Source organism: Thermomyces lanuginosus (genome assembly GCF_041956635.1).
Source record: "Thermomyces lanuginosus strain ATCC 200065 unplaced genomic scaffold VTN49scaffold_34, whole genome shotgun sequence".
Lineage (NCBI taxonomy): Eukaryota > Fungi > Ascomycota > Eurotiomycetes > Eurotiales > Trichocomaceae > Thermomyces > Thermomyces lanuginosus.
The window spans coordinates 223,168-248,340 of NW_027192368.1; the positions used below are offsets into that span (position 1 = coordinate 223,168).

Here is a 25,173-nt window from a genome sequence, read left to right on the forward strand (position 1 = left end):
TATGTATGTACCCTAATTTGAATCATATTCTCGTCCCCAACATTGATTGATATATGATCTTGTCTGGAGTCGAGTGTAATGAGTCAAGGAGCGCGATGGATATCGATAGCAACGAAGAAATCAATAAAAAGAACGAAACTCTTGCACAATCATGTCCCTTGCTAGAAATAAATTGACACCAAAAACAAAAAACGTAAAAAGAGCCGAAGAGGTATATACGAATTGGAAACAAATAAAACATACTTGCGTCAAGCAAAAAAAAATTCATCCAACAATCAAGAAGAAAAGAAAAAGTGCGCAAAAAGGACAGACGATCATAGCACGTCACGAATCTTCGCATACAGCTCTGTCTCCTCGAACCTGAAGTTTGGATCTGGTTCGCAGAATGGGTGCTGATTCAACAGCGTACCCGCTGTAGGCCGGTCGCCCGCATCACTAACAAGGGGACATGGTCAGCGTCCTGTGAAACTCTGGCGAGATCGGAGTAGAGCGACTTACATTGTAAAGCAATCGTACATAAACGCCAGCGCCGCAGGGCTGATGTTCATGGACACATCGTCCGGGATCGGCGGCGCTTGACTTAGACTGCCGAGCTTGAAGATGGCACCAATGGCCTCCTCCTTACTCCAAGGTCGGCGGCCAGCGAACATCTCCAGTACCACACAGCCTAAGGACCAGATATCCACCTTTGCGCTGTATCCTTGACCTTGCGATTGCACCACTTCGGGAGCCATCCAGAAAATAGATCCTTGCATCGAGTTCGAGGCGTCGTTGCCGTAGATGTTGTCTGACTTCTTCGAGATACCAAAGTCGGAGATCTTGCAGGTCCCGTCCAGATCCAGAAGGATATTGTCTGCCTTGAGATCCCGGTGCAGGATGCCCTGATCGTGCAGATAGGCAAGACCACTCAGTGTTTGCCGTGTCAACGACTTCACCACTGGCTCCTCAAATTTGCCATGCTTTCGAAGACAGCTGCCGATGGAACCACCAGAGATATATTCAAGATAAATGGAGATGGAGAACTCGGCGCGTTCGCATCCCAGATACTGGACGATATTCGGATGCTCGAGATGTTGCATGGTATCGATCTCATGGTTCATGGCAGCCACCATTTCTTTGATACGATCTTTGTCCTGGCCTGCCACTCGAGGATTGATTTCCACTTGTTTCACAGCCAGGACCTCACCCGTCTCGGCATTGATGCCCATGTACACTCTCCCGTAAGTGCCCTTGCCGATAAGCTGGCCACGGATAATACGGAACGTTGGCTGTCGTTGTGGGACATTATCCTGCTTATTGCCTGTCGCACGGACAGGATCCAACTCACTCAAGCGACTGCCAGGCTTGGGACTGATCTGCATAATCTTCGCGCCGAACATCTTCGTGCTCTTGCGACGCAGAATGTCACCAGGCTTCGCGTTTGATGAATTGTGGATGCTGCGATTCCGATTGACCTGCTGTGCTCCCTTTGCTACTTCTCGGATGGACTTCATTCGGTTCAACCCGCCAGAACGATTCACATTGCGTTGAGCGACACCTGGCTTCACAGTCGCCTCGCTCGAATCTGGCCCTCCAGCGTCCTGAGACTGGGATGCTTGTGAAGGACCGGAGCTTTCGGCTCCCGCTGGAGACTGCGGTTCTGCTGTCGGCTCCAGGTATGGCTCATCCAAATCAATACCGGGGAAAAATTCATCTAGATTGTCAATGACGCCATCCACTGGAGGTCTGCTAGCCCAAATATCGTCCCTGGCGAACGAATCCCTCCGTTGCTCCCATTCGTCATCAGAGGATTGCAACGAGAAAGGAACTCTAGGCTCTTGTTTCGGCTTGTCTCCCTGGCTTGCTCGCCCGTCCGGACCAGTACTTGAAACATGCCAGTCATCGGAGGCTTGATCGCTGGCGTTGGGCGATTTGAATGACACCGACAGGCCTTTGCTATGGCGTCCTGGTGTCTTCAGGGTCAAAGATGGCTTTGGCGTGCGCTGCGACTCGGGCGATGATGTCCCAGACGTCGTCGGGTCCTTGCCCTTGTCATTTGACTGGTTCTTGTTCGTCGACAGGGGGATGGCAAAGAGACCATCATCCGAATCCTCATCGTCTGAGGTCGGCTGCGTAGTCCTACTGGTGTCGAACGACACCTTCGGATCCACAAATTCATATTCTGGCCCAGACGACTTGCGGTTCTGCGAAGGTGATGCGGGTGCAGGCGTAGCTGACGAGGGTGCGGCTGATGAGGGTGCAGCTGATGTGGGAGCGGAAGCACTGGTGGGCGTTTTTCCGGCACTCGATTCTGTGTCGCCAGGGCTGGGCACGGATTGAGACGTGAATGAAAGCGAGCCGCTCGGTGTAGCGATCGAAGATGCCATTTGACCAGCACTGGCGACAGCTGACATGATTCCATTGCCCAGCTTTGGACTGAGAGGAGGCTTCTTGTTGTCATTTCCACTCTCTGCGAGATTCGACCGCTGTTTCTGCCGAGCAGCTGTTCGCTGATCACGACCTCGATCTGCCGTCTTTTTGCTGAGGGAATTGACCTTGGTGAGAGTGGTCGACTCGGTCGGCGCTGACGGAGGCTTGCGGAGTGGCACGAGGTTGTCATGCGGTCTCCTGTCCTCGAACGGAGAGCTGCGACGTGCATCAAAGTCGATGACACCCTTACTCCTGATTGCCACATCGTTGTGGGGGATGTCATGGCGTACGGACTGCTGCTGTTGCTGAGCCTGTTTGGACCTAAGGTAGGCTTGCTGTTTGCGCTCAACCTCACGTTTATACTCTTCATGTCGCGCGATGAGATCCGCATCGTAATTTGCATCATCTGGGGTTGACGCCGTATTGACCTGCTGGCCAACCAAGCTTGCCTTTGATGCTTGTCGCGATCCATGTGGTGAGCCCGGTCTTCCAAATCCATGGGCAGCCACCCTAGCCTGGGCTTCTTCGTCCAAGGGTTTCCGATGTACCTGATGGCTAGAGACAGGGGACTGGACGTGTTTGTCGGGCCACGAAACACCCAGACCAGTTACACTTGGCTCAATGTTTCCTCGGATAAAGAAGAACCGCAGAGTGCCAAATGGATCCGAGCGAGGCCGCAATGTTTGCACAAGCATCGAATCATTCAGGGGATCGTCGAGATCCACTTGCCCTGGTTCAATGCTGTAAATCTGCGCACTGAGCCAGTCACTAATCCCCAGGTTCCGGCACATGATGCAGCGCAGGCTTTCCGCCGTTTCGACTTCGGTAATATCAACAAGACGATAGTTCCAACCATCATACGTAACAAAGACATATCGGCGACTCCTTGACGTTGATCTCCTCTTCCCAAAGCTTCGTTCATAGTCGGAAAACGAAGCCGATAACGGTCGATCCGCCAACGATAAATCACTGCTGTTATATGCAGGTCTTGCAAAGGGACTGTTCGCAGATTGACGCACGCTGACGGGACTCGTCGGTGATTCCAGGGACTGCTCTTCCGGTGAGGGATGTGAAGATTCATTTGTTTTAGCCTTTTTCCGGAAGAATCCCAGCAGACCCTTTCCTTCTTTGTCTCGCGACTCCTGAGTGGTAGGACGGTTGGCGTCCGATGAAGCCTGTTTGCGGCCTTCATAGAATCGTGGAATGGCGCTTCGGCCAGCCGAAGAGTCAGTGCTATGCCCCCTAGAATGATCGGCTTTTCCGGGGATACTGAGATCGCCTGTGGACGACGACGTAAGGCCAGGGTGAACCGGCACAGCGTGCTGGGCAGCGGGGCTTCCGCTCAGCGGACTATCTTCGAATGGACGAAGGGATGGGGACGGGAAACGTGCCAGGTCACCCGCTGCCGTGGGACTCTGCCGGCGCAAGTCGTCCAGGCCAGAGAGCGCACTTCGAGAGAAATCCGACCGAGGAAGATTAGATCCATCAGCACCATCGATATCTGATTGGCCATAATCCGACCTCAAGGACACCGGGGCGGTTACCGAGCGCATCTGAATGTTGCTATGCCTATTGGCAGCCGGTGCCGCATGTCGATGAGCGGGATGTTGACTCGCAACATTGTGATCATGTGAGGCTAATCCGGGGTCCTGCCCTAGATTCGGAGAACTTTCTAGCCCGCCTTCTGTCGAGGCGCTTGTAAGATACGACTGAGATTCACGGCGAGTGTGAGCCTGCGTTGGTTGGTCCATGCTGTCATCATCGTTAATCTGTCGAATGAGCTTCCGCATGCGCTTGCCCTCTTCTCGCTCACGAGTTTGATTCCAGGCGACTCCACTTTTCTGGCATTCCTTTTCAAGTTGGGGATACACAACCTGGTGCATCTTTCCCAGATTGCCCCTGCCGTTAGCCCCTTGTCCTAGCTCCAGGAAATCGGCCCCTTCAATCTCCAAAGTCTTGAATGTCTCTTGCCACTCCTTCGAGAATCCATTTCGGGCGAGCCAGCTAACAACGCGCTCCAGCGGCCACTGCACAGCAGGGTCGGAATGAGATTGGCCCCCTGTAACGTCATTGTTGGGCTTGGAATTGGGCAAGGAGTGAGCTGGCGTCGAACTGGTAGTCGCTGCGGATGATCCAATGTCATGATTTCCGGCTGGGAGTAGAGATGCCGGAATGTTTCGTGATGGAGTGGCAGGAACGGCCCCCTCACGATTGTTTGAATTGTCCGTATGCCCAGAGTCAGACGCTGTCCGTAGGCGCTCCGCAGCTGCAGGATTGTAGGTAGGATCATAAGGAGGTGGGATACCGACCCCAGGGCCAAAAGTCTCTCCGACGGGAATGTATGTGGCCGAAGTAAGGGGCTGTTCGTTGGTCGTCGCAGACGAGATCGGAATAGACAAGGGAGCGGATTGGCGGCCGTATCCCAGCTGGGACTGATTCCCTGACAGCAGAGACGGAGGGGGTGGAGGGGGTGGAGGGAAACCCTGGGGAATGCCGTGTCTTGCCCAATTCTGCCATGCTGGAGTGACTCCAAAACTCGAATTCGGCGGCGGACCAGGTGGCGGTGGAGGAACCACTCCGTGCGACTGCGAGGACGGGATGCGTGGCGGCGGTGGAGGAAGAGGGATGATGTGCGATTGAGTCGACTGCGAGATGGGAGGAGGTGGAGGGATGTATGGCTGTCGCTGACCGTCCATAGTAGCTAGAGATGCACACGAACTGCGAGCTCACAGCAACTAATCCACCAACTATGCCATCCAGGGAAGCCGGGCCGCCATCTCAATCCATTCAAACCATCTCTCGACCACCTGCGATGGCCACAAATGACCCAAGGGGGAAACTGAGCTGCAGTTCCACCCCAACGCTGACGCCGGAAATCGACCGTCTAAACTGTGCCGTGCCACAAAATGCGTAAACGACACCGGGTTTCGCAATTTTGATCGGAGTAGGGAGATAAGTGAAACGGGTTGTGCCCGAGGAGCCGCGGCGAAGGAGGTCCGAAGACTGAAAAATTGGGAGAAGCGGAGGTCACAAATCAAGCCCGCAGTACGAATTATCGCAGGTCATCGAGTGCTGGCCATAAAGCCAGTGAGATGGCTCGGAAAATGAAAGGGATTGAATCCGGGATGCTCTGTTCGGCTCGATGGTGCAGGGATATCTGGCTAAGGCGTAGCGCAAACCTCCCGGTGTTGGATTGGACACTAATCTCGATGCCGGGTCGCCTCGATTTGTTTTACAGCAATCTGGGAGCTCAGCTCCGCGCTTGGGATAAGGAAACGGGCCGAAAAAATCTCATCTGAACTAAACAAGCCAATTCGGCACCCTACAGCTCCCTGTCTCTGTTTTTGAATTTTTGAAACCTCGAACCACCCCGCGGGTGGAGCTGACGGCCCGAATATTAATCACGTGACTTATTCGGCCAGTTGACATCACATGACGCAACAACGTGCGTTGCTGAGCCAAAGACGGAAATTACAGAAATACATCATCAGACTGTCCTGTGACTTGAAATGGAACTGTTTTCTTTTTACTGTAGTCCCTCTGTCCCCAAAACCCTGGTGCCTATTCCCGCCCTAGCCGATCTGTCTCCCAGAGCATGAGTTCAATCATTTCGGTACTCGACTCTTTGCTGCCTCTGTAGTCTTCTTCAGAGAAGACGGAGCATCTTCCCTTGGCATGTGCACCTCCACGATCTGCAAGCGTTAGGCAAGACGGCACGAGACGGAAAGACGAACCACTCACTTGAAGACGCGAGGCTGAAGAGAAGGCTTTGTTGGCGAATAATTCAGTTAATTCATTCCGTGCCTTGACTCTGTGGGTATCAAACTGCTCCTTGTGGCCTCCGAGCGTGGAAGGGATGTCCACAAAGTTCCATTGCTGGATGTCATTGTACTCTTCAGTCCAGCCATGAATGTATCGCTCAATGGTGTAGCCTTCGTTGCAGATTACGAATCTAGATTGCCAGTTAGACCATTGGAAGATCGGGTGTCTTTGTGATGATACTTACATAATGGGTGTGAGTCCTCGCCTGAGCATTGTGCTAATCTCCTGCACAGTGAACTGCAAGCTACCATCCCCGACAAACAGGATGGTTCGCCGGTCTTTTCCTTGATCCTTGACGGCCAATGCAGCACCTTGGCATGCCCCAACGGAGTACCCGATGCTTCCCCAGAGCACCTGGCTAATCGCAGTGACGCCCTTGGGAAATCGAGTTTGCCACACACCAAAGTTCGCTGTGCCTGTCTCCGTAATGATAATGTCGTTCTCCTGAAGCCATTGACCTACCGTAGGCCACAGCCAGTCATGAGTGATTATAGTTTGAGACGAGTTTCGTTCCTCGTTCGGAACAGTGTTAGAAACTGGAGGAGCCGGATCTGGATTCAGCTTTCCCATTCTCTGGATAACCTTTCGGAGAACTCCCTTCATGTTGATGTTGGGATATTCTGAGTACCGCACTCGCACAAAAGTGCTGTGGAAGTCTATCGTATTCAGTTGTCCAATGCGGTACGTAAAGCCAGCCGTATTGAAATCCGATTTGATTGCCCCGATACTCAAAATGAGGTCTGATGATTCGACGACTTCTCGCACGCCCGGATTGGACCCGTCCCCTGCGTAGACTCCTCCAAAGTTAGGCTGCGTCTCATCCACCGCTCCCTTACCCATTGGCGCAACAAATGTTGGGAGGCCCGAAGCTGCTACCAAGTCCTGCACTTCGTCCAAAACACGATGTCGAATAGCACAAGCATCGACAAGAATAACAGGCTTCTTTGCATTTTTCAGATATCGCAGCACAACATCCACCACGTAGTCTTCCTTCTCCGGGTCATTCGGAGGCCGAGTAAGATCAATTGGATTCTTCAACCGCGCCCCTTCGACTTTTTGATCGACAATGTCTGTCGGGAGTGTAATATACACTGGCCTGCTGCGGATCCAGCACTCTCTGATCGCATCGTCAATGTATGTAGCAGCCTCGCGGGCATCATTCAGCTTGGCCACTCCGCATGAGATGCCAGCACTCATGTTCGCAAAGACATTGAAGTCTCCGTTACCGAGCGTATGGTGCAGCAGCATGCCATCGCGTTGCGATGCTGTGTGCGGCTGGCCGACAATATGTACCACGGGGACATATTCGGAATATGACCCTGCAATGGCATTCAAAGCAGAAAGCTCGCCCACACCAAACGTGGTTATCAGGGCGGCAATTCCTTTGACTCGAGCATATCCATCTGCGGCATATCCTACAGCAAAGGTCCCGTCAGTCTTCATGTCCCCGAACATTGTTCAGTATTCCACGTGCCGGCATTAAGCTCATTGCAATTCCCCACCCAATTCAAACCACATTTCTCCAGCGAATCAAGCGCCGCGAGGTTGTAATCGCCAGGAACGCCGTGTACGGAGCGTATACCAACCTCGTAAAGTCGACGGTAAAGGTACTCGACGACCGAAACCGGTTCTTTCAATTCTCTGGTGACAATGTCCGACATGGTGGAATTCTGTGATATATTCAATATTTTCTAAGACGGGAGGGGGAAATAAAACGATGTTTTGATTCAGAACATGGGGTGTTGATCATGCAGGTCGCAAGGATATAAAGTCCGTAGATTAACCATGATGTCATGATTGAACCCTGTTGCATGTTGACGTCTACAGTCGTACACGTGACTATCATATGATTGTTGTTGATATGCTCCATTCAGTGAGCCAGGAGAAAAGTAGCGTGTGTTATCTCAATGCAAGTTCAACAGGTCAAGAGAGCAACGATGTCGGGATGATCAGAACACTGACGTAGTTGTTCCGGCCAAGGGCCGGTGTTAGGGCTTGCCCGGCTGGATTCCGAAAGAGGAAAATCCAAGACACCTCGAATTCAGAGTGGAATTTTCTGCAAGAACAACGTACCCAGAATTCCAGTTAAACCTTTTCTACAAGTCTCGACTTGATATCTTGAAATCCGTTTATCTGGAGACGCTTTGCATTGCGTGTGGACTTCCTTCTGATTACGAGAATTGGTACTATACCCAATGATCCCAACCGTTCAGTCCAAAATCAATTAAAAATAAAGTACTTAAATACGCAGTGTGCGGTCTTTTCGCACGAATCCCAAGTAGTACTCCCATAATGACACGAATTGATCCATAAATGTTTGCTGCATCGTAAAATGTGGCACATTGGATCGTTCATCACTTTTTACTGCCGCGGCTAAGGCTCAGTATCGGCACATTTCTTTCAAGACCTCAATTAATCGTCTGCGGGCCTGCATTTCCCCCTCGTGGTTGGTGTTGTGATAACATGATTCGGTGATTGTGTATACTTGTCTGTAGCAAGAATATCTGAGCCCTGTTAGTCAATAAATCTTCAGACTCGGCAATGGCATCGGATCACTCACAGAAGGAGGCGCGGCGCCGCTGATGGAGTTTCCAGTCCTATTGACCCAAACCCTGCTAGGAGGGCTTCTGACGGAGACTCAAAAACATCTGTCATGAGTATGTCACCCCAGATGGCACTTCCGAGGTCTACTATCGCATTGAGTTCCTTCGAGTCCGGATCCAGAATCACCTTGGATTGTCGGCCGAGATCGACAATCACCAAACGGGAAACCGTGACTGAATCTAATGCCGGGGCCAACCGCAAAATCTGTTGCCGAATAACTCCATAGGGTAAATGTATAAACCTATCCTCCGCGTCGTGGAGAAGTTCTTCAAAGAGACCAAGAAATGCCAAACGCCATGAATGGGTTCCCGCACCCGCTGCGACTTTGTCCAACGTGCCGAATTTGGGCGACGTCTGGCTACCAATGGTTTGGACAAGAGACCCCAAACGCCTGTCAATTTTGGCACGGTCTTCGTTGGAAAGAGAGGGTCCCAGGTCACGTAATGACTTTCCCCGCACGTACTGTCGTAGCAAAAAGCTGGACCCTAGGCAGTTTCTCTGACGTGAATAATAATGCAATCGAGGAATGCATGGCGTCGCGCTTTTGCCCAGTAACGAGAGCGCCAGGGCCTCTGTTTCCAAGGAATGCCGCTCTCTCCGCAGTAATGGGACGCCAGATGGTGGTGAAGCCTTTAATATAAGCTGCTGGTTGTCGGACAGCCTCAGGACGCGTAGAGAATGGACGCCATCTCCCAGGGGTTGGACACCTTGGATACGAATTGTAGGCGGAAAAATCGATTGAACCACTTGTTGAAATGAATCGACTGCAATCTCGATATTCCGTGAAGATTTCATAGCATTATGACGATCATCGGCGTTCCTGCAAAGGAATGGCATTTCTTTCATGTGCAACCCATTGAACCGGAAGACACCTGGGATTTCCCGGGCGATGCGAGGTGCTAGAGCTCGAACTGCCGTAGACAACTGCCGGAGATACGATTCTCTCCTCTACAAGTACGGCGACTCGTATATTATATATATACACAACTGAGAAAATCTGGAAATGACGCTTGAACCAAGATAAAAAAGCTCAGGTTCCGAGCACAGTCAGGCGATCGGAAATAGTAATTGACTGTCAGATTCCAAACCGGAAGCGACCCCGTTGGACATTCGGCATAATTCTCGTGGTACTCACGAGTTTGAACCAGTAGAATGCGCTACACGGAAATTGTCATCTTCCCTCGGATCGGTTAGACATGCTGACGGCGGTATCGCAGCACCCCATCTTTTACCTCTTCTGGCTGCTGGGAGCTCTAACAGCTTCATGATTTACGTACATGATCTACCATAGCTGTGATAGCTGGAAACGATTCGGCTAGGAGTGATCTGGCGGTGGCCACATGGGATTCGGGATTGTCGACAACATTCGGTAAGCAGCCGAAAGTCAGACAATGATAGACGAAGTTTGGCGAGCGCACGAGCAGTCGGCCACCAGAACAAGCGAGCCTATTTTTTCCTTTCCCTCTCTCAGGTCGAGACCGTTGGAAGTAGGTTAGCTAATCTCGGACCACACGGCCACAGACTTGGTGATGGGGAAGATTACTTGGAGGCTTGGAGCATGAAAGTCTCGCTTGTTGCTGGCCAATCAACTGGCCATTTAGGCGAGACGGAACACTTCAACCGATCGAACCGAAGCGTATGACGTTGTTGTAATTTGGCGACCCTGGCTCTTCTTGTAACTGTAAAAGGCTGACAGGATTGACCAGTTCATCAGCAATTAATTTGTATCGAAACGCATTTATGAGCATTCTTAGGACTGATCTTGAGCCTCGAACGTGAGCGCCTGGAGCCGGGTACAGAGCTGACCATTACTTTGATAGCTAAGTTAAATGAACGGTATCCCTGTTATTGGCCGGGTAAACTCAATTTTGCATGGCATTCTCGGATTTTGAGTTCAAATCGGAACACTCCACCGAATCAGGTCTAGCAATCATCTACGGGGAAGAGTTTTATTTTGGGTTAACGGCTGAGCTTTACTTGAAACAGGAAAGTGATTGACATGTCAATGCAAAGCACCGTCGAATTAGCTAACTTACTCAGTTCTCGTAATTCATGAGGTTCCTGAACTAACCAACAATCATGTTGCGACTTGCGTGAGAACCCCGTACTCTGCTAGGTTCAGCCAGATCATGCAACCAGTCTTGCCTTGAGTCACTGCTTCGTGTGCCTGACATCAAGCTCAATCTAGGTACGAGTACATCCAGTACTGAGTACTCAGTTCTCCTGCCATCTGTGGCGCTCGCGCAATCCCTTGCTCCCTGGTTCTAGTGAGACCCAGTTGTCGCTCAAAGAATCATCCAAATGCAGACAATGCTTCAAGTCATGAACGGCATCGCGGACATTTTCCGTCCGTGAGGCCCGAGCGTAACTGATAACACGTTGCATCGAATGGCCTGTTTGATGAGCTGGGAACCCTCCAAACGTGGTGTACATGCCAAGGGGCGATGTTTCGACTGAACCCAAATCCATCATCGATGGAACAGAATAACGGACGGGGAGAACTTTGAGGGCACCCATGCGTCCTCACTCGCCATCCTCCTTCAAAACCTGCTGCATTATTTTTTCGTGCGGCTATGTCCTCTACATCGTCATGGCATAACAAACCGCAATGTCGTTCTCTTTGTTGACGAGACGGAGAATGAAAGAATGCTAGAAGTCTTTGGAACCTTGTGGCGACGCGAAGCATCACCTTCAACGACAATGGCGTTGCGTTTTTTGGATTTGGATGTGTTGCTCCCTATGTGGCTGCCTTAGTGCATCAGCACCGTTTCGGGCCCATTTTTCGATGGTATTTGGGTTTCGTCGGTTGATTTGTAGTGCGATGACCACCTGTACCGCGCCGTTGGCCTGTCGGAGCCAGTAATTTTAAATCAGACATCGGGAAGTTGATGTCTCTGAAACAGTCACAATCAAAACAAAGGTCAGCACCACTGTCGACCAGTCCGTGTTCCGGCCCTTTGTAGTGTAGTTTGGCGAAAGTGTTGCTCTGGTTGCTCTTTCCCATCTCTGGATAAATAGGCACTTCAAGCATTTTGTCGAGGAATTTATCAAACGCAGACTCTAAGCCAAGCAGTTGTTGAAAGAGTCGTCAGCAATTTAGGGGCTATCATTTAAAAGTTCCAGCTGTTAAGGATGATTTTGTTGGTGTTGAGGATGTTGTGTGTGCAGTTTTCTTTATCTGGCCCTAGTTTTGTATCTTGAAGAGCTCCCTTCACTGCTCCCCATCGCTCCTTCCCAACTCAGCAATCCCTCTATGGGTATCGTTAATGCGAGGGCTCCGGATCCAGACGGCTCCACATGTCTTGCATCAACTGCGAGACTCAAGAGGCTCCTTCAGGTGGGATTATGTGGAAATCTTCTGTATGAGACCATTATCATGCGCCATCCACCATCAGCCGTAGCATTTGTCGTATGAGTCGTTGAACAAACTTTCGAAGCTACTTGTACTACATAGACGGTAGACCAGCTACATGGTTTTCTTGCTCAATGATGGACAATCTGGCGACTGTGGAAACCACTGAGGGCCGAAAACGCAGTGTGTCCTACTACCGTGGCACTCGTCCTGTCGCAGCGCGGTGGAAAATCCGGAGCAGCCAACGTACTCTCCGCGTCAATGTGGCATGATTCAAGAGAAACTCAACTGGCACCGCCCGTTCCATATTTTTATCATTCGGAGGCAGGAGCCGCGGACGCTTTCGGGGCTGGGCGGTAGAGTTCAGCCAGGTTGTAGCGTTTAAGGTCATCATAGTCGCTGCCGACAACACTCATCCCAATGACATTCTTGAGGACACCATCAGCAAAAATTCCGCGGGAACGAAGTCGGGGGAGGCTCACTTGGATTACAAGCACAATGATCAACAGATCGTAGTTCTTAAGATCGACGGAATGCTCGCGCCCAACTACACTGGCCACCGTCTTAATGATCGAATCTCTCGAGAATTTGTTGTTACTGGTGACCGTTGGTCGGATTGCGAACTGTCCAAGCAAATTGTTAGAGTTCTTTCTCGCTTTGGTACGCTTGAGTAACGCGCCCAGGGCAATAACTAACCTTCTTGGATCCACCTCCTGAGTGGAAATGCGGCCCAAGCACTGTCTTCGCAAATTCTGACAGCTCAACTGACAGGGTTTTCCGAATCAGAGACACAGGTGTCATCCGCCGCACCCAACGGCATTGTTTCTTTTCCGGATGTGCTTTTGCTTCGGCGCATAGGTCGTGGACCAATTTTACTGGGTCAATCGACTTGTCAACCCGGATGAATACCACTTGGCACAAGTCAGCAATATGCCCGACGCGAGCATGTTTCACTGATTCACGAGCTTACTGCAGGGAATATCCAATTTAATGGGTTGGAATAAGCGGGAAGCTGAGGATTTCGGTTGTAGTCCTTCCACCTCTTTCTTGATCTGCGCCTCGATGTCCTCCTCTTCTTCATCTGGTGCGGTCTCCGCTTCTGCGGATGACTCTGTGATCTCTACTTTCTACGGTACAGCGAGTCAGTCGATTCGACACCGGTCAAGCATATCCCAAAGAAGTACATACTGAAGAGAACAGATCAAGGGCTTCAGCAATGCATTTGTTCTCCTTACCCATGTCACATGTCACGAAAACGCCGGAATCACCACTCTCAATGATGACTCGACCGCCAGCTTTGGGATCCCGGTGTTTTTGGCCGCCCTAGTTGTCTTCAGTTTCAGCTGTCCAACCAGGAGAACACAGCTCACACAATACGCACCTTTCTCCTCTTGGAAGACCTGTCCGCTGACGGACCCTCCAGCTTTCGTTTGGCGTTCTGTCCGTTGTCCGACATATGGAATAAGATTCGATCGACTTTTCTCAATTACCAACTCTACTAGTTTAAGCTGCCCAGGTTATGATCCCAGAAACATGGGCAACGTGGGATGGCTGTGCCTCAAATTTAGAGCCGCCAGCGGTTTTGTGGTAGCCCGAAACCCGGTAGTGGTACAATAGTAGAGCTCAATGGTTCTCCAAAGTGCAGGTGAAGGTGGGGATTGAAGGACTCGGTCAGGTCCAACTTGAATTCCGACTTGGTGCGATGACCGTCAGTAACTTCCACCGTCGTGCCTACTCTGAGCCTGCCACCTTTCCACCGATGTAAGAATTCCCACCTTTGCCGGAGACGTAGGTTCTGCAAACCGTAAGCATTCAACTGCAGTTAAGAAACATCAGTGTACAAGCTTTGAGGTGCAGCTGCATTCCACAACCGAATGTCGCACTATGCCCTATAAAGTAGTTAGCATTATTGATTAATGCAGTACCTTATTGACGCTATACTGAGATGGGTTATATTCGTGATACTTGCCGTACCTTTAGACCGGTTTCTACACTCTGGGTAGGTCACCTATTCGTGCGCAATGTGTTGGGAGAATCAGTGTTTGATACAGTACGTTCTGAGAAATCCCAGTTAAACTGTCCTGTGGCCTTGTGAACCGCGATACCATCTTGCTGCGTCGAGAGAGCTGATGGCGGCGATGCGGAATGTACATCATGAGGATAGGCGGTCGCCCTAGTCCTGAGTTGGTCAAGCGTAGGCCCCAAGGAGGGGCATCTGCACAGAGTCAGCGAATCGGCTCCCAGCTTCGGGAAGCATGCCGAGCCTTGGTGGGGAGGAATGACGAAGCTCAAGCCGAAGGACTGATCAAGCAACATCAAAACGTGAAGTTCAGAACAACAGTTCTTTCTTTACTGCTTTCCAGCTGTACACTTTGGCTGTGTCCTTCTGCGAGAGTTGCCCGCCATGGCTCATCTCCTTCGAGGCAAGCAATCGGGCATCCAGAAGGATCTGTCCGAGGGTCTCATACCGGAACTGTTCGCTCTCGATGATGTACGTGAAAATGCTTTCCGAATCTGTTCTCTTCACGTGGTTGACTGACACAGAGTGATTAGTTTGCACGGTATGGCGTCAACTCGCGCATCACAACGATTGCCTACGATCCCGTCCAGTCGCTACTCGCCGTGGGGACCGATGACACGCAGACTGGCACTGGTCAGATCTATGTGTTTGGACAACGGCGTGTGTCCGTCACCTTCCGGTTGCCCCGAAATGCCTCTGTTAAGCATTTGCACTTCTGCGCCGATAAACTGGTTAGCGTGGACTCCAAAAATGAACTCTGCGTCTTCTCGCTAGAGACAAGAAAGATGCTGGCGTCCTACGCTCCACCGAGCTTTGTGTCCGCGGTGATGACTGATCCTTCGTTGGACTATGTTTTTCTGGGACTGCAAAACGGTGAGTTTCGAACAAGTTTGGCCTGTCGGCTCTCTTTCCTGACTTGGGGCTCAGGTGAAACTATTGCCTATGATATGGACCGGGAAGTTTTGACACCCTTCAAGTTGCCGAATCTGTGGGCAGAGAAATTTCCACAAAAGAAGATGACACCAGTTGTATCCCTTGCTTTGGCGCCCAGAGATGTCGGGAAGCTATTGATCGGGTATCCGGAAGGGGCAGTAATCTACTCGTTCAAACAGAATGTGGCCCAAAAGTATTTCCAATATGAAGTTCCTGTCGCGGCTCCTGGAGGCGATTCAGACCCCACGCTCTCCCGCGAAGTGCGCCGACCACGGTTAACGAAAGCCATTTGGCATCCGAGCGACACTTTCATTCTCACTGTTCATGAGGATACAAGCCTGGCCTTCTGGGATCCCAAGGATGGGCGCTTAGTGATGGCTCGGACCATTGACCGGGTCAATGTCAACCAACCTGGACAACGACCAGAAAGCCCAGGATCCGCACCAGGAACATTTGCTGTCAGGGATCCCATATTCCAAGTTGCCTGGTGTGCAAAAGAAAACCCCGATGACACGGGGCTCTTGATCGCTGGCGGTCGCCCTTCCAATGATCCTGATAAGAGTTTGACCTTCCTGGATCTGGGGCCGACCCCTAACTATCAGACATCTTCGTGGCAAATCCTGGCCAAATACTTCGAGTCGCCTCGTCGCCGGATGAATTTGACAGTCCCGCCAGGCGCGGAAGCTGTGGATTTCTGTCTTGTTCCGCGCTCGTCCCCGCACTTTGCCGGTGCACAAGATCCTATTGCAGTCGTTGCACTGCTTTCGTCGGGAGAGTTGATCACTTTGAGCTTTCCAAGTGGACATCCTATATCCCCAACAAACATGCTCCATCCTTCGCTTTCCTTCGTCCATCCTTTCGTCACGAAGATGGTCATGGCTCCAGTGAGCCGATCTAATTGGCTTGGGTTGAAGGAGAGGCGAGCTCAAGGGCCCAAGTTCGTCCAAGGCGGTGTCCAAGCGAAGAAACCGATGAAGAGATTCGAAGACAGAAATGTCATCGTCACTGCGCATGCGGACGGTGTGATCCGGCTGTGGGACGCTGGTCAAAACGATGAGATTGAGAATGTTGACGTTGTCCAAGCGGATTTAGCTCGGGCAGTTGCTCGCACTGGGGCCATTGAAGTTACTGAAATGTCCTTCTCTGGTGCTTCTGGGGAGTTATCTGTAGGTCTCCGAACCGGTGAGCTTGTTATTTTCCGTTGGGGACGGAATCAATTCGCGGGGCAAGAGCAGCCTCCAGGAAGAAACGAAGGGCCTGGAAAGTTGACAAACATTCTGCATCGGGCTGACCCGTATCTGAAAGACGGGCTACTCCCTGCTACTATGCTAGAGATGCAGAATGGGCCAGTTTCTGCAGTTAAGAATAGCGATGTTGGGTTTGTTGCCGTGGGTTTTGAGGAAGGCAGCCTTGCAATCATTGACCTCCGGGGCCCCCAAATCATATACAACGCGGATGTTCATGAATTTATTAAAGCAGCCAGCAAGCGAAGTAGCTTTCGCATGAGCCGGTCGCAAGATGACGGGGCCAGAGTTTCGGAATGGCCAACCTCCATTGAATTTGGCGTTTTGACCCTGGAAGGGGATGGTATGTACCCAACAGGTGAGAAGATGCCCTGGTGTACATGCTGACATGCGCAAAGACTATTCGAGCATTTGCTGTTTTGTCGGAACAAATCGCGGAAATCTCGCTACCTTTAAGATTGTGCCGGGAAGCAGCGGCACATACACGGCGTCTTTCGCTGGTGCAGTGTCTGTTGAGGACAAAGTCATTGGTATCTATCCTATTGATGCGGAGACGGGTGATCTGGCCTATGCAAGCCAGGCAGCTGTGTCTGGACTTAGAAATGGTACAAAGGTGCATGGGGTTGTTGTGGCAATTTCACCATCCGGATGCCGTATCTTTAAGCCGGCAACAAACAAAGGAGCGTCAAAGACGTGGGACGATTTTCTCTGCGATTCTGCAGCCGTTGTCAAAACCGCGGGTCGCGGAACCAGTCTTGTTGGTGCCTTTGGGGATGGTAATGTGCGGGCTTACGCAATCCCAGGTCTCAAAGAGATTGGCTGTGCGCCCATTGGAAATATTCTGGACGTCCGACGATTGCCTGAGGCATTGATATCTGCCTCTGGTGACCTTGTTGGCTGGGTAGGGCCATCAGAGATCGCCGTATTGAACGTTTGGGGTGGAGGTGCTGAGCTGTATGTGGCGTTATGATTCGCATTCCTATGATACAAATACACTAACCATGGTTTAGGCCGCCTTCTGAAGACCTCCTTTTCAATCCGGACGCTGCCATTCCACCTCGACCGACAATCTCCAGTTTGCAGTGGATTGCTGGTACCCAATATGTGTCGCCTGCTGACATGGAACTTCTGAGTAAGTTTTGGTGCTTGTACTTGATTGAGGGTGGCGCCCTGACCATCTCGCAGTTAGCGGGCCGGACCGGCCTCCGTCGAAGCAAATGCTTCAGCAAATGAGACAGGAGGAGCTCGACCGGCGCAAAGCAATGCGCGAAAGCCGTACCTCGACGCACGGCTCAGCTGGCAGCAATGAAGAAGGCTACTGGGCGTCGATGCAACGGCAGGTCCAAGAACGGACCGAGAAATTAAACATCATGGGCGATACGATGAACAGATTGGAAGAGAGCAGCAGCAGTTTTGCCAATGATGTGAGCAAATTTGTTCAGAACCAGAAGAAAAAGGCTGTACTCGGAGGTGAGTTATTTAGCTATGGAAATATCAAGTGTCTGCTGACAGGGAGGCGTAGTTTTGGGATCTAAATTCGGACTGTGATGCCGATGATTTTCTACCTACATGGATACACGTTCTAGAATAGCATTAGATGAACGCATGAAGACAGTGAAACACCTGCCTTGAGCACAACAAGAACGACCCATGTATGACTATTGTTAGCGCAATTTGGAAGCTCTGGAGCTGACGAACACTCAGTGTCACTGTTTCCCCGCTTGAGACAATGAGACTTGGTGCGAATCTGTTAACATTTCGGCCTAGCAATGCTTCATCTCTCAAAAAATTGATTTCAATAATCGGGGATATGGGGCTTCTTTCCCCAGCGAGTCACAAACTGAACCACGAGTCCCTGGAGTATATCCTGGAACTCGGCCGTGACAGCTACTTTTGCTCTCAGAGAATCCATCCATGATTCATCATCCCGACGAACGTCGATGGATACGTCTTCACGACCAGCCAGCACCTTTCTCTCTTCGTCGATATTGCCGAGACGTCCACGATACTCAAAGTATATCACATGTTTGTTGATAATATCCTGACTGCACTCTTTGCAGGGAACCGGAATCAGGGGGTTCTCAGGCTTCACGCCGAGCTTGTCCCAATTCTTTGGAAGCGAGTCGGAATTGGAATCGAGCACGTGCCCGCATGTGAAGTAGAACATTTTGAGGATATTGCGTCTTTACTCGCTCTGTTGGTGAGGCTGCACTGTACTTCGCTCGTGTGTTAGTAGGCAATGCTACTAGGTCGAGAAACTTTTCGACAATTCGGCAGGGTACCCCTGAGGCTGTTTAACTCGAGAAGTTTCTGATCCGATCGCTGTCTTGAAGTTGATCACGATGAAACGATCGCGGGTCACTGCTGGCCGTAGAGGCAGTTTTCTATGAATACTCTGAGTACGAGAGCTTGATGCGACGTGAAGTGGAGGAGAACTGAAGGCGTGGCCATTTTCCATCTCCTTAAATAGGTCCGGCAAAGGAGAAATCCTCGGAAATTGACGAAGAAATCCGACAAAATACTTCATAGCTGGAGATAAAGCCTCTGACAACTGCGCTTATCGAACTCGACGTCTAGTTCTGATACCCAACCCTTTTTGCTGCATCGATCTTTCGCAAAGGAAGAACACTGTTAGCTTTTTCTTCTTTTGTTCAATAGCATGAGGCAACGATTCTGATCTGAGAGGTGTGTTTCAACGACATTTGGTCAACATGCAGTGGTCAGGGTCGTCGGAAAATCTCTGGCTCAAACACCGCTTTCTTGAATTTCTTTGTGTAGGATAGTGCTTCAAGGATATCAATGAAACACACAGTGCTCGAGGTGAAAATATCATTCTTTTAGTTCGCAGGTGCTGCTGAAACCACTGAGAACTCTTCAGAGTATGTGCCGTCAGATGGAAGAAGAATTGGGTTTTCTGGAGCCCTTATATCTCACTCAGATTAGGCCCCAACGAACGGTTCCGCGTTGCGGGAGAAGACTATTAACGAGAGAAACGTTTGCTTTACAGGTTGCGCAGCTCGCCATTTACTGATGTTCAAAGGTAGTACATCTGGGGGTGCGACGCACAAGTGCAAACTTAGGGTTACGGATCTTCTTGTCCTGTGATTCAAGGTAGACTAGTACTTTTACAAAGTCTATTGATTATTCCAACATTGGTCAAAACGAGCCTAATCAATGAAGAAAGAAGGAGTATCAATTGCATGCCCCACGCAGATCCCGAATGAAGACAATGGGATCGACTCAATGAAACATGAAGCAAGAAATAAAGAAACAATCCGGAGTAGAGTAGTACAGTATCAATTAACATGAGGGAAAAAAAAAGCACCTTCAAATGAGATCGGGCAAGGCATTTTGTACCAAGCGAGATGTGGCTCCTCCTGACAGTGTTTCAATGCTCTCTGAGAGTCATCATCTCTTCCCCCTCCTCCAACTGTCTCCTGGCCTTCTTCTGGGCCTTTCTCTCCTTCTTCATGGCCTTCTTTTCCTCTCGTGACATCTTTGGGAAATCTCCCTCAAGTCCATACATGATTCGCCCCGGATGGAAAGGGTTCCAAACAGCCATTCCAAGTAACATCGGTATAGCTTCAAGGATGTAGAACCAGACCTCCTTTGTCGACAGGACATTGGGCTTGCCCTGTCCTATGCCTCCAGCGAACTCGGCCAGACGGTAGACGATACGGGTCTAAAACAACATAATGTTGTCAATAGGGAAGGACTTAGAGAGCAGAATGCATTTGCACGTACCGTGATGGTGAAGAGCGTGAAGTACATCACGTAGGTTAGGATCAGCCAATTCCCACTCCTCTCCGGCACTCCAGCTCCGCGACGCATGAGGATATGGAACTTGATGAGAAGACTGAGAAAGCAGAGAATAAACACCTGCTGAATGGCGATACCAGCTGTATAGATACGCATGCCAGTGGGCCCCACCTTGCCGGTCTTGTCTACACTCATGACAGCGCCAAGTACTTGGGTGAGGAAGGCACTTATCTGGTGTCAGAATGCCTTTCAAAGAGCTTGGATGCTGTGTTGATTGGACCAGTGGAGAACCTACACGATATCCAGCCCAACGAAGATCATTGCCATTCTCTGCGCCCGGATTCCAAAGATCTTTTTCTCCGGGATATAGTACCAGACCATGCGCCCAAACACCATGTAAACAAAGGCGTTGAGTAAAATCGGAGCGAGGTAGATCAGCAACATTGAAGGAATGAGAGGCCCACGTTTGGTTTGGTCAACGGTCGCTACGGCGCGTGTAGCAAAAGCGGCTGCTTCCCAAGTGGCGGCCATGATCACAACCCAGCAGTACCATCGCCTATAGAGAATTGCCTGAATTGAATGGGCAAAAATCACCAGGCCGAATAAAGAGGCAAACACGATGGCCGCTTCGCCGCTTGCGCAGTAAGGGAACTGCGCACTAGGGCTTCTGAGGTCTTGTGTGATTCATAAAGTCAGTTCAATTCCTCCTCTTGAATTTTGAGGTTTGGAGTGGGTTAGTACCCACATACCGCACTTTGTTATCAAGCCCATGATTTGTTTAGCATCAAAACGAAAATATTGGGCGGCACAATTTGATAGAGAGAGCTCGGAAAGCTACTCGTGCTTAGATTCCATGGGCAATAGCAAAACATATTGAGTGGAATTATATCTGCACCAGGAATACTCTAAAGCCCTTCCTCTAGTCTGGTGGTTGCATGCGTAATGCCGGGGTTTCGGCATATTGTGCTTGACCTACTTCAAAGCCCTGCGGTCCTTGGCAATCCAAGGGTAAAAGTTCGACTTTCTTCAGTCCACACATCAGTGTGGCTTGGGTCAATCCCACTCGATTAGCGTGGAAGCAAATCTTCTGATTTGATCTTGTCTCGTCCAGGAGGAGTCCGTGACCTAACTACGGAGTACAGTCGGCCAATACAGAATCAATCATACGTTGAAGTACACCAAGTCCAAAATGCAATGACCGTTCTCGTCGTCCTTGATCATTTTCCCAAATAGGCAGTAGGGGTTGCTTGGCCAGATTGTCAATCTTTTGAAGACTTGGCGTCCGATACCTAGAGCTTAACGACCACTGGGCCATAGGCTATCTATTGTAAGCCAAACTCTATTGAGTTGTTGCTTCTAAGTTCTGACACCGTAACAAAGCTGCCTCCTTGCTAAGCCCTGGACCTTTGACACTCGGAATTACCGGCCTAGACCTTACTGTAGTTTCATTTTAACCCGCACAGTTTCATCTGGTGCCGGAAAATAGCGACGATTCACATCCCAATCCAGCCAACACCCTGAAACCTCTCAATACCTACTTCGTACCTTTCTGGCTTGGCACCGATCGCTCGGTAGAATCGGAAAGCAGTGAAGCCAATTGCCAAAAGACAGTCCAGTTGATTCCCTCGACGAGGAACTTGGGCGGTTCCACCTTTGGCTCCAGAAGACCGCCGTGGGTCCCGTGTTAGTCTAATGCCGACCCAGCTCCCGTGAGATTGCTACTTTGAGTGAGGACAGATTCGCCATGGCCGAGTCTTCCCAACAAGAAGCGGAGGCCCTCCGAAAACGGGCGGAAGAAGCAGAGGAACGGCTGAAAGAAGAGAAGGAAACGCCGGAAAAAAGGCAGAAGAAGAAGCTCAAGAAGTTCAGCCCACGACTTTCGACGAGCTGCTGAAAGCTACGCATCTACTCCTGTTTGATCCGCTGGAAGTTGGAGACCCGGCGGATTCCACACGAGGAAACATTGCAGGACGGCGAGCGAAACTCTGCCCAGAAGAAATCAGTAAATGGTCAGACTTTCCGGGTGAGCTGAGAAAGATCTTCGATGATGTGTGCAGGTTGCTGAAGCCGGCTGGAAAAACCCCTCCTCGGCTGTTCAGTTCGATGGGGCTATTTAAGAGGGCTTTCGCTCATGAAGGCCACATAGCCAATTCGTAGCGGAAATGACCTCAGTAACTTTATGCGCTTGGCTGTGGATGAATTTGTGGAGAAGATCGTCCAGGCACTTTGTGATGATCCGGATGCCAAGCGGCGATTCCAATTGCCTAACAGCATCCGCTTTCGGACACAATACCCCAGAACGCTGGAGGAGGAAGCCGAAGAGGACGAGCGGTCGGGTACGTGGCGGCCCCGGCCCAATCGGTATTGCATTCATCGAGTGGATGAAGATACCGAGTATCTAGTGACAACGTGCGAGTTAAAGCCGCCACACAAGCTCGACGTTCAGAGTCTCCGGACTGGCCTCCGGAATATGGATTTCCTTAGAGAGGTCGTCCACCAAGACACGACGCCTACCGACAAAAATGAAAACACGAAAAGCAGTGCGAAGCGATTGGTTGGGGCGACTCCGACCCAGGTGTATGACATGATGATACAGGAAGGTTTGGAGTATTCATACGTATCGACTGGCTGTGTTTCTTCGCGTGCCGAAGGATGAATTCTAGAAGCTATACTACTATCTCTGCGAGCCCAACGTGGATTCATATAAGGAAGGCACCGAAATCAAGATTGAGAACACGGTGGTCGCGCGAGTTCTCTGCTTTTGCTTGATGTCCTGCCAGAGCTCCCCACCTCGGAATCAGGTGTGGCGGAATCAAGCAGAGGCGCGTCTTCGGACTGGGGGGGGGCCCTATAATGCGCATTTGGCGCAAGCTTGCGACACTCCGCGAACGCCTCCGGGCTCAGACCATACGATGCCTGGCTCGGAATACGTACCATCATCACCTTCGTTGGAGCGCGTTGCAGAGGGTCTACGTATCGTGACGCGGTCTGTGGCGAACAGCTGCAGGCCCCCCGAAGGCTCTATTTCTCGACCGCCCCACGCTGTCAGTTTGACTCCGACAATTCCCGGGCCGTGCAGGGCCAGAAGTGCGAGTTCAGCCAAGTAACGTCGTCTCCGACAAGGGAGCGCGCATCGTCGATTTTTCCCTCTACGCGGGCGACCTCACGAGGTCAGGGCGGTTCGAGCAAACAGCACAGCAATCGCTTCTGCACGCAGCGGTGTATTCTTGGGCTACAACGTGGCGACCGACTGAATGACGCATGCCCAAATGTTAGCCTCCATCAGCAGGGTTCCGGCGGCGACCAGCATCAGATCAATGCTTCGGAACTGGTGCAAGCTTTGAAGAGACAGCTCGACCAGGACCCGGAGCACTACTGCACGCCCATGGGCGGCCGCGGATCCTACGTAGCACCATTCAAGATCACATGTGCCAGGTACGGATACACGATCTTCGGAAAGGGAACCACTTCGTATCGCTGGAAGAACGTCTCGCAAGAGGTAGAGGTCTACAGGATTCTCCAGAAAATACAGGGATTGGCGGTCCCTGTGTTCCTTGGGGCTACTGGCATGGCTCAAACTTACCATCTTCATGGCGTCGGGGGCATCCAATATATACTGTTAATGGGCTGGGAAGGTGAGAAAATCCGCTCGGTCGGCGCCGGTCCGGATCTAAGTCGGGAGATTATGCGGTCGAAGGAACAAATTAAACTGTGCGGGGTGGTGCATCTGGATCTGAGGTTTGAGAATATGCTTTGGAACCGAGAGTTGGGCCGAGTCCTTATCATCGATTTTCACCTCTGCAAGATCATTCCCCGACCTAGGAAAACCCTGAGTCGAAAGAGAAAGGCATCAACATTAAATAGAGAATATTAAGCCGCCGAGCGTTGGAGGAGCGGAAGGTACAAAGCATGACGATGGCGGAAACCGAGGGCAACCGGGAGCAGAGGCAGCAATGTTGTCCGCACGATGCGGAATAACGGAGGGCTTACTTGATCTCAACGTCCATTTCGCGTTCCCAGCGCTGGAAAGTCTGCATGGAGAGGTTAGGGGCTTTTCTCTATCTGCACACAGGACGGCTCGAACAACAACAGAAGCGAGGTCTCCATACCGCGCTTTGATATTCTCTTGACGCAGTCTTCACCGTCTGTTAACGAAACCTAATTCATTGATTGCATGACTATCCGGATCCGGATGCTGCTGCCGGATCTGTTCTCCAGCTGGTGCCACTTGTTCTGAGGCATTGAGGCAATAATTAACTGAATCTATTCTCAACACCAGGCAAATCCACCATCATTCGGGTGCAGATGCCAGTCAATTGTGTCCCTCGTAGTCCTAATGACAAGGACAAGCCTAAGGACCGCCCAAACTCCCTAAGCCTAGCCCTAACGGCCCTAAACGCGCCCATCTACGGCATGGAATCAGATATCATAGCTATTCAAGCGAGCATCAAGCAATCATCCCGCATTTTGGGTTGGTACTATGAACCAGCGATCAGATATCGTGGTCAACTCAATTGCCACGCGGCAAATACCAGAACGTTGAGTAATCATCTTAAACGATGGTAAACATACATTGAGAGTCGAGAAAGTGTATGAGGTAGGTAATTCATCCTGTTGCTGTATCAATCCTTCGGAAGGAACGTACGTTTTGCGCTTGAAATATTCTCTTCCACGATTGGATTGGTTTGACCATTACACTGGGAAAAACGTTGCAATTGCCATGGAACGATTAAGTAAGGGCTCCCAAGACTAAGGGTTAGGTACGGAGATTAAGCGAGGAACTGCCAGATCAGATGGATCTATCATCTGTCTTTCTCCTCTTTAGTTTACGGTGCTAAACGGATGGCCTTTGAGCTTGGATCCAGATCCGCCTATTTACTGGAGGGCCCCCTTCTACATTAAAATGATCTAGATCGTACTTCCCTAGATCATCGATTCTGAGGGGCTTCCAAACTGCGCCACCTTTTAGGGCCTTGGAGATGGGTTATTGAAATGTTTGTTGCAGCGGATACTACGTATACTCCGTAGAC

The 25,173-nt window shown here is 50.7% G+C and overlaps 8 protein-coding genes across 8 annotated transcripts; 2 read left to right on the plus strand and 6 right to left on the minus strand.

The window, feature by feature from the left end:
- Positions 1-314: 314 nt before the first annotated feature.
- Positions 315-5,105, minus strand: VTN49DRAFT_5382 (uncharacterized protein; the record flags this gene model as incomplete). Its single annotated transcript, XM_069413433.1, has 2 exons — positions 315-435; positions 499-5,105. 2 exons carry the CDS (start codon positions 5,103-5,105, stop codon positions 315-317), a joined length of 4,728 nt encoding a protein of 1,575 aa, XP_069266617.1.
- Positions 5,106-6,014: 909 nt separating this feature from the next.
- VTN49DRAFT_5383 (uncharacterized protein) lies at positions 6,015-7,892 on the minus strand (the record flags this gene model as incomplete). Its single annotated transcript, XM_069413434.1, has 4 exons — positions 6,015-6,101; positions 6,151-6,361; positions 6,416-7,646; positions 7,706-7,892. The coding sequence occupies 4 exons, from the start codon at positions 7,890-7,892 to the stop codon at positions 6,015-6,017; spliced, it is 1,716 nt and encodes a 571-aa protein (XP_069266618.1).
- A 719-nt stretch (positions 7,893-8,611) lies between these two features.
- On the minus strand, positions 8,612-8,886 carry VTN49DRAFT_5384 (uncharacterized protein; the record flags this gene model as incomplete). Its single annotated transcript, XM_069413435.1, has 2 exons — positions 8,612-8,735; positions 8,792-8,886. 2 exons carry the CDS (start codon positions 8,884-8,886, stop codon positions 8,612-8,614), a joined length of 219 nt encoding a protein of 72 aa, XP_069266619.1.
- Positions 8,887-12,501: 3,615 nt separating this feature from the next.
- VTN49DRAFT_5385 (uncharacterized protein) lies at positions 12,502-13,643 on the minus strand (the record flags this gene model as incomplete). The annotated part of the gene is made up of 6 exons (XM_069413436.1): positions 12,502-12,615; positions 12,670-12,810; positions 12,884-13,098; positions 13,158-13,314; positions 13,376-13,510; positions 13,569-13,643. 6 exons carry the CDS (start codon positions 13,641-13,643, stop codon positions 12,502-12,504), a joined length of 837 nt encoding a protein of 278 aa, XP_069266620.1.
- A 948-nt stretch (positions 13,644-14,591) lies between these two features.
- VTN49DRAFT_5386 (uncharacterized protein) lies at positions 14,592-17,932 on the plus strand (the record flags this gene model as incomplete). Its single annotated transcript, XM_069413437.1, has 7 exons — positions 14,592-14,678; positions 14,741-15,080; positions 15,135-16,727; positions 16,783-17,338; positions 17,395-17,516; positions 17,570-17,854; positions 17,907-17,932. 7 exons carry the CDS (start codon positions 14,592-14,594, stop codon positions 17,930-17,932), a joined length of 3,009 nt encoding a protein of 1,002 aa, XP_069266621.1.
- Positions 17,933-18,179: 247 nt separating this feature from the next.
- On the minus strand, positions 18,180-18,551 carry VTN49DRAFT_5387 (uncharacterized protein; the record flags this gene model as incomplete). The annotated part of the gene is made up of 1 exon (XM_069413438.1): positions 18,180-18,551. The coding sequence occupies one exon, from the start codon at positions 18,549-18,551 to the stop codon at positions 18,180-18,182; it is 372 nt and encodes a 123-aa protein (XP_069266622.1).
- Positions 18,552-19,772: 1,221 nt separating this feature from the next.
- VTN49DRAFT_5388 (uncharacterized protein) lies at positions 19,773-20,914 on the minus strand (the record flags this gene model as incomplete). Its single annotated transcript, XM_069413439.1, has 4 exons — positions 19,773-20,066; positions 20,129-20,369; positions 20,439-20,817; positions 20,893-20,914. 4 exons carry the CDS (start codon positions 20,912-20,914, stop codon positions 19,773-19,775), a joined length of 936 nt encoding a protein of 311 aa, XP_069266623.1.
- A 1,235-nt stretch (positions 20,915-22,149) lies between these two features.
- On the plus strand, positions 22,150-24,017 carry VTN49DRAFT_5389 (uncharacterized protein; the record flags this gene model as incomplete). Its single annotated transcript, XM_069413440.1, has 4 exons — positions 22,150-22,166; positions 22,301-22,718; positions 22,807-23,133; positions 23,193-24,017. 4 exons carry the CDS (start codon positions 22,150-22,152, stop codon positions 24,015-24,017), a joined length of 1,587 nt encoding a protein of 528 aa, XP_069266624.1.
- Between the last annotated feature and the right edge of the window lie 1,156 nt (positions 24,018-25,173).